The sequence below is a fragment of the Octopus bimaculoides genome, chromosome 29, assembly GCF_001194135.2.
Source record: "Octopus bimaculoides isolate UCB-OBI-ISO-001 chromosome 29, ASM119413v2, whole genome shotgun sequence".
Classification (NCBI taxonomy): domain Eukaryota; kingdom Metazoa; phylum Mollusca; class Cephalopoda; order Octopoda; family Octopodidae; genus Octopus; species Octopus bimaculoides.
The window spans coordinates 2,254,403-2,265,652 of NC_069009.1; the positions used below are offsets into that span (position 1 = coordinate 2,254,403).

Consider the following 11,250-nt stretch of genomic DNA (forward strand, 5'->3'; position numbering starts at 1 on the left):
TGGGTGGAATGTAGGCAGTGATTAGTATGATGATGTGGCAGAGGAGAAGAAACTTTTGTGGAAGTGTTGATGATGATGAAATAATGCTGATGTTATTATTTCCGATCATTGTGAAAATGATGATGATTCGTAGTTTTTGATGTGATGATGAATATGATATTGATTATGATGTTGGTGGTGATGTTTCAATAGTCTTATTTTCATCACATGCTTTCACTGCACTCTCGAGTGCAGCTCTGTGTGCTTTGAGTGTGTGCTCATATTCTTACTTTATTGAGTAGGGTGTTTGTGATTACTAGTAGTATTGTTTTCTGTATTTTATATATATTTGTAAGTCCTGGTGATTTTGTCATGTATTTTTCATCACGCGCCTACTATAATAGGAAATATTCTGTTTTTAGATACCACCTCTGGGTTACTTCTATTTGCCTTTGTATTTTGAGAAATTCTCCATTTTTTATAGAGAAACTTTCTTATTTTCTGGTATTCATACATGGATCAGAAAATATTTTCTTCCTTTATCTCTGACAAATACATCCGACCTATTGGCATTCATTTCTCTATCTGTGTGCATTGGAATATCCCATAGTATGGTTGCATTCTCATTTTCTGTGTACTTTTCTAGCGTGTATATATACTATCTTTTTCCTGTTTCTATTCCATTGTGTTGGCATAGCTTCTAGTGTGTATAGATGCCCAAATTTTTCGTGTCTGTGAATATATCCCTTCTTAGAGAGGAGGGTCAGCCAGAGATTATATACTTTATTGATACATGTGCATCTTCACACAGTTTCTTGTGATTCTTTTCCTCGTATGTTTTTGGTATTTTCTGGTGGAGAAGCTTTGGTCTTGTGCTGTAATTTGAAAATCCTTGAGCCTCTGATTTTATTCCTGTGTTTCTCAGCCATTGTTGGGATTTTGCTTTTACTATTTCTTTTGCGTTTAGTTTAATCTAGTATTTGCCATGAGAGGGCTTTCTTGCCATCGTATTATCATGGCTGTTGCTGCTACAGATTTAGTTTCGATCGCTTGCGGATAGGGAAATCGGTCAGTGGAGTGTAAACACTTCAATTCCATAGGGGGTTATTGGTGGAAAAAGTACGATGGTGCACTCAGAGAGGCTCTGGACGTGAGCGAATTCGAACTGAACAGTCTGTTCCAGAGCAAGTTTCAGCCGGGGACGATGGATAACTTCCAGAAATTCTTATCGCAGTCATTGTTTTTGTTGTAGTATAGGAAGAAGGATGAGGATGTGGTGGTGGAAGGGGAGGGGAGAAAAGATGTTCAACGGAAAAGAATACATTAGACAAAGGGATCTTTCTTGTTTAGGAGTAATTGAAGAAGAAATAGAAAAGTGTAAAAGAAATTTATGAGTGGGAAGGTGTAGGAAAATTTAAATGTGCATAATGTAAGTAAAGGAAAGTATGGAAAGACATTGATTCTTTAGAGTTATACTGTCAATACAAGAGAATCAAAAAACTAATCCAACTTACAGAGTCTTTAAACTGTGAAGATCTTCAAAACATCTAACTTCTAATTCATTGATATCATTATCATACAAATCTCTGTAACAAAAGATATTATACATAAGATATAATACCTAAAGATTTAGGAAAGCAAGGATGATGATGATGGGTAGATGATGGGTAGATGCAAAAATATACATCTACAAGTGTTTTTCAAGGATGTTATTTAGCTTCGATCTTCAGTTAAACACCGTATGTAATATACATACACTCACAACCATTCATCCATACAGAGAGACCTTCACATGCATGCACTAAATTTTTCCCCTCAAGTATCACGCTCCCATATATCTCACATCTCAGAAATGGGCCCACACTCACATGCATATACATTCACTAAATATAAATTGCATCTATACAAAGATATTACAGGTTTACAAAGATATCGTCAAAGAAATGTTATAAATGTTGGTAGATTCAACTTACAGAGTTGTTAAACTGGAAAGATTTCCGAAGGTGTTTGCTTTGATTTTCATAATATTATTACCGTTCAATTTCCTGAAATATAACATTGAGTTAAGAACATTTATGGATTACATTTGTGACTAGAAAATTTGAGAATGGAAGACATTGAATGCAGATAACCATCACGTTGAAATTCAGAAGCTCACAAACCATAGAATTTATTGAAACGGATGTATAGAAAGACGGTTGTGGGATCTTAAATTGACGTACGGGGTGACAGTAGAGAATTAGAAGGATATCCTCAATGAAATACTATCAAATAAGATTGATTCAACTTACAGAGTTGTTAAACTGGATAGATTTTTGAAGATTTCTGCATTGATTTCCTTGATTTCGTTATTACCCAATTTCCTGGAACATAAAATTGAGTTAAGAACATCTATGGAACAAATGTGTGAGAGAATATTTAATATTATGTCTACAGAACTAGATAACTGGAGAGATAGAGTGTAGATTACCATCATAATGAACTTCCCTAGAATAAGACGTAATTGCTGTCAGTGAGACCAGGTTTTCCTACATGTGCGCAGTCACCCCAATTCTCGACGACAATCAGATATTTGCGTCTGTCAGTCGACTGCGTATGTGGGATGTGGACTTTACTTTTTGTGGAGCAATACAACGGCGTCTTCGACGCTGGCTGGAATTACGTTGGAATAGCGAATAGTTGCAGGGTGGGGTTGCAAAATCTCTCACAGATGGCGGCAAGATTTCTCTAATGAACCAGTGTGGACATGGACCACTCGAATAGGCTCATCTATATCGTATATTAACAATTTTTTACTAAGAAAATAGACAGTAATAGTGTAGCATGTCCACATTTCAGAACGGCCACCTATCCCGTTCTCAAATTTGTACGATCATCTTAGATAAGATACGTAGGTTATGACCTACTGGAAATGGAATATGTCATTTGCGGCACTTAAAGTGTATAGAGACCGGGCCAACAATATTGTTAAGCAAAATATGACAGAGGGGATCGTCAACAACATGTCATTTGGGGCGTTCAAAAGTGAGATTAGAACAATATTGATAGGTTTTAGTGAAGAAGTAGCATTATATATAAATAGGAAGCAAGAGCTAGTAGCTATATTAGAGGAGGCTATCTGTGGTGGCATTGCAACCGATGAGCTAGCGGCGAGACTGGATTTAGACAAATTCTTCAATGCAAAACATGAAGGTTGCATTGTCAAAGCTAAGGCGTGTGCTCTGAGAAACCAGGACAATATCTGTTTCTGAGTCCACGTGGTAGATGTGGAGATATATCGAACAGTTGTCACGTGTAGGTTGGATCTGGCTATCGGCCGATTCCATAGTGAAGATCAACACGCCGCCTGCTTTGGCAAGGAAGCGCAGGCAATTTTCCCCTGTCTGGTAAGAGTAGCGAAAGAGTTTGTGCGTTGGACCAGGTTGCAAGGGATGAACAGAGACTTTTCTTTTCCACCAACCCTCATCAACTTCTACAGATTTCTATTGGAAAGAAGACGAAGCTGGAGAAAGAAGTGATGATCCCTGTACACTTTCAGAAATTAGTGTGAATGTTTCAAAAATGACCCGTGTGAGTGGACCTACTCTCATAATGCGTCTATAGGATGGTGAATTTGAGAAGAGGAGTACCCTTCCAGAGTACCAACGATGCATCTGTGGTTCAGGGTTAGGGGGTACCTGAACCAACACTGGGTGGTCATCACCCCTATTTGGGGAAATTTCATTGTAATATTTTGTGCCATGTTTTTGCTTCTAGTAATTGTTTACATGTTGTCTTGTGAAAAATCACAACTGTCCCCATCTACCATATTGCCCCTATACGTTGGTACAAGTGGCCAGTAAATGAAATTCATCTTCTTCTTTTTATTATTATCATCATCATCATTATTATTATTATTGTTATTATTATTTTTATCATCATCATCATCATTATTATTATTAATTTTATTTGCAGTAGTAGTAGTAGTAGTAGTAGTAGTAGTAGTAGTAGTAGTATCTTTTGCTGCTGTTGCAGTTGTTGCTGTCGATGTTTTTCTTGTGGTAGAGGAACAGACGGGAGGATATGTTGGTGGAAAAGGAGGGATTTGGAAAGAGAGGCAAAAGAAATGTTCAGAAGGAGAGAAGAAGTTCATGCAGACGCATCTTTTGTGTTTAGGAGTAAATAATAAAGAAATAGAAAAGTGTAAAATAAATTACTTTGAGTCGGAAAGTGTAGAACACTTTTAAACGATATATGATTAGAACGGAGATCCATTAATGGTAATCAGCATTGATCGAGAAGTAAACATAATAAATAATATACAAAAGGAGGTACAAATCAAAGCGATACACTCATGTACATTCACGCAGACTGAAAGACACAGACTGACATATGCACATACATACGCAAAATAATATACGTCATCAGAAACTCATATATAAACAGACACTGATATTCACACACAATGACACAGACACGCGTATACACACAAACACACACACTCACACATACTCCTTCTCAGACATTCACAAAGAATTGCATATTCCTGTGGAAAGCGACTGGGGGTATATGGTGCGTCAAGTAGAAGGAGATAAAACGGAGAGCATGGAAAGACATTATATGTTTAGAATTATATTATCAATAAAAGAGAATCAAAAACTAATGCCACTTACAGAGTCGTTAAACTTGGAAGAATTTGAAAAGATCCAACTTCTAATTCATTGATATTATTTTCATACAACTCTCTGTAACAAAAAATAGGGAACAGTGAAAAAAATGTATATAAGTTCGTAATGAAATATAAAATATAATACATAAAGTTTTAGGAAACTTGACGCTGATGATGACGGGGTGGTCGTGGTGGGGATGCTAATGATGATAATGACGATAAAGATGACGATGAATGTGAGGATGTTCATGATGATGATGGTGATGGTGATGTTCGTGGTGTTCATGAGAATAATGTTGATGAGGAAAGTTATGGCAATGATGATTTTGAAGATGATGATTTTGAAATTAGACACTGATGATGACGGTATAGATAATGATGATGATGATGATGATGAATGAGGAGGTGGTGGTTGTGGTGGTGGTGATGGATACGATGATAATTCAGAGGACATGAATAATGCTGTTAGTGTTGAGAATGATGTTGATACTGGTGGTGGATGTGGTGGTGATGTTAATGATCATTACGATGATGAGGAAAATGATGATGAATATGATGATGTTCATGGTGATGGTGATGATGTCAGTGGTGGTGTTGGTGTTGTCTACGAGAATGATGTTGATGAGGAAAGTTAAGACAATGATGATTTTGATGATGGTGATGGTAAAGAAATATTTTCAGAGAAATAAAGAAAGTAAATAGTTAAGAGCTGGAAGATTAGAAATATTTATATATGAATAAAGTTGCATTAAAAATACAATTACAAGATTGATGCGCGGCATTCAACTTTGATCCAGAGCTAAACGCAGTAAATGTTATACAGGCATGAATACATGTTGATACACTAGTATTGAACCACACATACACAAAGCATAAATATATTTATACACATGCATAAAATGTGCTGCTTCAAAAATCATTTTAGTTGTATATAACCGAGAATGGGAGAAGAAAAGGAACAATAGGAATGAGGAAAAAAGTAAAGACAATAAAGCGAATGAACAATATGTGAAGTATACGATGTATAATATGATGAAGAAGAATGTGAAAAAAGAAAGACGAAGAAGACAAGAAATAGAAGGAAAAGGTACAAAAGAAAAGTAAAAAGAAATGTAAAAGGGAAAAGAAGAAATGGAGATTAAATGTAGAAGTAAAAGGATGTGAAAAAAGGAAGACGAGGAAAAAGATGAAGAAGGAGAAGAAGAAGAAGAAGAAGAAGAAAAAGAAGTAGAAGAAAAAGAAAAAGAAAAGAAGAAGAAGAAGAAAGTAGATAAGAAATAGCTGGAGAAGCGGAAGATCTCGAATTACAGTAAGGAAAATAAGCAGAAAAATTATGTAGAAGGGGATGAATGTGACAAAATATAAATTGCGTCTTTACAAAGACATTACAGATTTTGAAAGATATCGTCAAAGAAATACTATAAACGTAGGATCACTCAACTTACAGAGTTGTTAAACTGGAAAGATTTCGGAAGGTTTCTGCTTTGATTTTCATAATTGCATTACTGTACAACTTCCTGGAAAATAACATTGAGTTAAGAACATTTGTTGAACAAATTTGTGTCTGAAGAATTGGATGATGGAAGAGATAAAAAGTAGATTAACATGATGATGAACTTCAGGATGATATTGTAGATAACGTTGGATTGGATGTGGTCAGTGATGTGTATCATGATGTGACAGAGGAGAAGAAATAATTGTGGAATATATATGATGATGTTGATGATGGGGTGCTGCTAATTTTGATCATTGTAAAAATGATGAGGATTCGCAGCTTTTGTGGTGAGGAAGAACATGATATTGTTGATGATGTTCGTAGTGATGGTTTCTGTTGGCGATGGTTATCGAATATTCATGTAAGAACACTGAGAACCTGTTGATAGGTTTCTAGTGACTATTTCTGCTCCAGAAAGGTCTTTATTTGTTTATTCGATTATCTGTTGCATTCAGTAAACATCTCATCAATAATACCAGCAGAAGTTGCTGTGATAGTAAATAGTCGGCGTTGACACAACCAACAATAGGAGAGATAGAGAAGATATTGAAGGCATGAGTGGTAGCGTTGATGGTAGTATCAAACCAACTGTCTACAACACCACCACCAAAGTATAAAAGCAACAGCAGCGATAGAACCAACGGTAACGACATCGGTAAAGCCAACACAAACGAGAACTACAACTACGGACAGCAACAAGTACATATTAGCAGCAGAAGCAGCGAAGACGAGGCGACGCTACATAATAGACTCCACAGAGTGGAAAAGGTTGCTCAAACCTCGAATCTCATTCATCATGAGCACGCTTGGGCTACCTTACCCATAACAAAACAGGCAACGGAAGCATTGAAGATGAAAAACGATCGTTTCAGATGCATCTCAACAGACACAAAGAAACCAGTGATAATTGCAAAAACAGATATCGAAGCTGCACTGAGGGATTATACCGAATACATAGCTGTGATTTGAAGGCAGAAGTCCTCGCAAAAGAAGCATGGTCATTATCCCATATAAGAAAAAGGATAGCACGGGTTCAATTCCCAGGATTCCACCAAGACCTGATATGTGGTGGCTTCTCGGATGCATAATCGAGTAAAGATCAGATACCGTTCCGATAGAGGTGACAAAAGAGTCAGGGAGTTGTGATCCGGAGTGGATCTGGAGATATTTCTCCAGATCAGGCCCCAAAACCTGAAAAGAAACACGGACCGCCTTCTCTCTAACATAGGATTGTATTGCATATAATTACTGAGGGAAACAGGCCGCATTGTTCCGTTTGTGGAAAAACTAGACAGACATAAAAACAGACATTGATATTCACGCACACACTCCTCAGACATTCACAAATAAATGCATATTCCTGTGGAAAGCGACTGAGTGCATATATTGTGTCAAGGAAAGTGACGGGAAAAAGAAAGCATGGAAAGATATTAAATGTTTAGAATTATATTATCAATAAAAGAGAATCAAAAAAGTAATGCAACTTACAGATTCCTTAAACTGGGAAGATCTTGAAAAGATCCAACTTCTAATTCACTGATATCGTTATTGTACAACTCTCTGTAGCAAAAAAAAATTCAGCGGTGAAAAATGTACAGATGTTCGTAGTGTAATGAAACATAGAAGTAACAGTAAAAGAGATAGTAGTAGTAGTAGTAGTAGTAGTAGTAGTAGTAGTAGTAGTAGTAGTAGTACATAGAGGGGAAAAGAAAAAGAGGCAGAACAAGAATATGAATAAATAGATGGAGGAGAGGTAGAAGGGGAACGAAAAGAAGAGGAAATAAAAAGAAGCAGGAGATGGAAGTGAAGAAGACAAAGACGAAGACGAAGAAGAAGAAGAGAAAGAATAGCATCCTCAAAACCAATAACATCAACGACGACTAGAAATACATCTAGAACCGTATGAATCACCTGGTGCAAAAATACACATTTACAAAGGTTATTCAAGGATGTTATTTAGCTTCGATCTTCAGTTAAACACCGTATGTAATATACATACACTCACAACCATTCATACATACAAATAGACATACACATGCATGCAGTAAACGTTTCCCCTCAAGTAACACGCTCCCATATATCTCACATCTCAGAAATGGGCCCACACTCACATGCATATACATTCACTAAATATAAATTGCATCTATACCAAGACATTACAGATATACAAAGATATCGCCAAAGAAATATTATAAACGTAGGTTGATTCAACTTACAGAGTTGTTAAACTGGAAAGATTTCCGAAGGTGTTTGCTTTGATTTTCATAATATTATTAGAGGACAATTCCCTGAAATATAACATTGAGATAAGAACATTTATGGATTACATTTGTGACTAAAGAATTGGAGAATGGAAGACATTGAATGCAGATAACCATCACGTTGAAATTCAGAAGCTCACAAACGATAAAATTTATTGAAACGGATGTATAGAAAGACGGTTGTGGGATCTTAATTAATGTAAGGGATGACAGTAGAGAATTAGAAGGATATCCTCAATGAAATACTATCAAATAAGATTGATTCAACTTACAGAGTTGTTAAACTGGAAAGATTTTTGAAGGTTCCTGCTTGGATTTCCTTGATTTCGTTATTACCCAATTTCCTGGAACATAAAATTGAGTTAAGAACATCTATGGAACAAATGTGTGAGAGAATATTTGATATTATGTCTACAGAACTAGATGACTGGAGAGATGTAATGTAGATTATCATCATTATGAACTTCATGATGAGGTTCTAGATCATGTTGGGTACTGGGTGCAGTGATGAGTCTGATGAGGTGGGAGACAAGAAATAATTGTGGGAGTATTGATGATGATGTAGTGGTGCTGAGGATGGGGTGATGTTGTTAAGTTTGATGTTTATGAAAATGATGGGGATTCGCTGCCTTTGTTGTGATGATGAACACGTTATTGATGATGGCGTTGAAGATTGTGTAAGTGTAAAAGAAGACGAAGAAGAAGAAAAAGAAAAGAAGAATGGTGATGGGAGAAGTAGAAGATGAAGAGCAAGTACAAGAAGAAGAACAGGGTGGAGAAGAAATAGCTGGAGAAACAGACAAACTAGAATTACAGAAAGGAAAATAATCAGAAAAATGATGTAGAAGGAAATAAAGGTGACAAAATATAAATTACGTCTTTACAAAGACGTTATAGATTTTTAAAGATACCGTCAAAGATATAATATAAACGTAGGATCACTCAACTTACAGAGTTGTTAAACTGGAAAGATTTCGGAAGGTTTCTGCTTTGATATTCTTAATTGCATTTTCGTTGAAATCCCTGGAACATAAGATTGAGTTAAGAACATTTGTTGAACAAATTTGTGTCTGAAGAATCAGATGATGGAAGAGATGAAGAGTAGAATAATATCATAATGAACTTCACGATGATTTTGCAAATAACGTTGGTTGGAACGGGGGCACTGTGGGAGAGGAGAAGAAATAATTGTGGGAGTGTTGGTGAAGATGTCATGCTGTTGATGATGGGGTGATGTTAATTTTGATCATTGTGAAAATGATGAGGATTCGCAGTTTTTGTGTTGATGAAGAAGATGATATTGTTGATGATGTTCCTTTCAGAAGAAGAAGAAGAAGAAGAAGAAGAAGAAGAAGGTGGTGACAAAAGAGTCTAGGAGGAATGGTCCGGAGTGGATCTGAAGATATTTATTCAGATCAAAGCCCGGAAACGGCAAAAGTTGTAAGGCTGGTGAATTTGAGGAGACTTCCACTCCTCCCGAGTACCATCGGAACATCGGGTGGTTCAAGATTAAGGGTCAGCTGAAATTTGGGGTGGTTCAGGATTAGGGGTTACAATGAGATTTCACCCCTATTGATGAAATACCATTGTAATATTTTTCTTGTCTCATATTTATTATTATTCTTTTCGTAACAGTTCATTCGCTGTTTTATGTAAAATCCCCACTGTCCCCGTCTACTATATTGTCTCCAATACGTCGGCACTAGTGGCCAATATATGAAATTATTATTATTATTATTAATAATAATAATTTTATTATTGTTATTATTATTATTACCATTGCCTTTGCACACCTTCTAAGGCTGGAGATTTAATTTGGTATCAGCTATTCACTACCAGTGAACTAAGGTAACACTTCTTATTTTTCGAGCAACTTCCGGAGTATTCCGGCGGTTCCAAGCAGTGCTGTTTTCTGTAAGTGCTCCAACATTATTGCAGCCCCTATTTATTCCACGTACTTCTCGAGATTCTTGCTCACTGTTCCCAAGGCTAACTACCTCCCCCGACGGTATCGTTAGCCTGTCCTTACACTTGATTTTGCCTCTCTTCAAGACCAACACACCACACTTTCTCAGTCAGAACATCATTCTGATATCAGCACTGAAAGTATACAGCGTATCAACGAGAGAAATGATTTGGGCTTCATCTATGTCATAAAGTTTGAGGTCATCCATGAATAACAAATGGATGACTTTTTGTTGCCGGCTTTTGAATACATACCCAGCTTTTGCGTTCCTCAGAATCAGTGTTAGTGGTATCAAGCACAATAAAAAGATCAGTGGGGACAGGCAGTCCCCTTGGAAGACGCACCTCCTAATTTCTACTGTCCCTAAACCTCTTCCGTATACTGCGAGGTCCGTTCTCCAATTCGCCATCCTTTTCCCAAGCAATCGCTCAACATTCGATGCAATACCGAATAGGTTCTTAATCCAAGAATGTGGAATCATATCGTACGCCTTACGGTAGTCGATCCATAACATAGCTAAGTTACTTTTCTTCCTATTGCAGTCTCAAAGTACCGTTTTGTCTATCAAGAGTTGATCCTTGGTACGTCTGCACTTACGCTTGCAACACTTCTGCTCGTGTGGCAGGACTCCAATTTTTTCCAGATGTTCGTACATTGAGTGGTCCAGACAATAACTTCCACATAAGTGGCAAACAGGCTATCGGCCTTTAATTGTCTACCGTATTGCCTTTTTCGATGTTTTTCAGGTACAGCACTGTCCTACCCAATGTCAAACCCTCTGGTGTTGCTTGGTCAGCATTTAACAAGGTGTTGAGCTGCACAGCTATTCGTGCATGACATTCACCAAATCTTTTGATCCAGTAGCCCTGAACTCCATCTGGTCCCGGTGACTTCCAAATGC

At 36.9% G+C, this 11,250-nt stretch overlaps 1 protein-coding gene across 5 annotated transcripts in view; it reads right to left on the bottom strand.

Moving 5' to 3' along the window:
- Window positions 1-1,454: 1,454 nt before the first annotated feature.
- Window positions 1,455-11,250, bottom strand: part of LOC106876183 (leucine-rich repeat-containing protein 15-like) — a 56,288-nt gene continuing 46,492 nt past the window's right edge. For 3 of the 5 annotated variants that reach the window (XM_052977920.1, XM_052977923.1, XM_052977921.1), the window contains 9 exons: window positions 9,335-9,406; window positions 8,656-8,727; window positions 8,339-8,410; window positions 7,611-7,682; window positions 6,073-6,144; window positions 4,632-4,703; window positions 2,271-2,342; window positions 1,953-2,024; window positions 1,455-1,565 (listed from right to left, as the gene is read on the bottom strand). In XM_052977920.1, coding sequence (XP_052833880.1) covers window positions 1,490-1,565; window positions 1,953-2,024; window positions 2,271-2,342; window positions 4,632-4,703; window positions 6,073-6,144; window positions 7,611-7,682; window positions 8,339-8,410; window positions 8,656-8,727; window positions 9,335-9,406 — 652 coding nt within the window. In that variant the 3' untranslated portion in view covers window positions 1,455-1,489. The remainder of the gene's footprint in view (window positions 1,566-1,952; window positions 2,025-2,270; window positions 2,343-4,631; window positions 4,704-6,072; window positions 6,145-7,610; window positions 7,683-8,338; window positions 8,411-8,655; window positions 8,728-9,334; window positions 9,407-11,250) is intronic. The other 2 variants (XM_052977922.1, XM_052977924.1) reach the window with 2 other exon arrangements.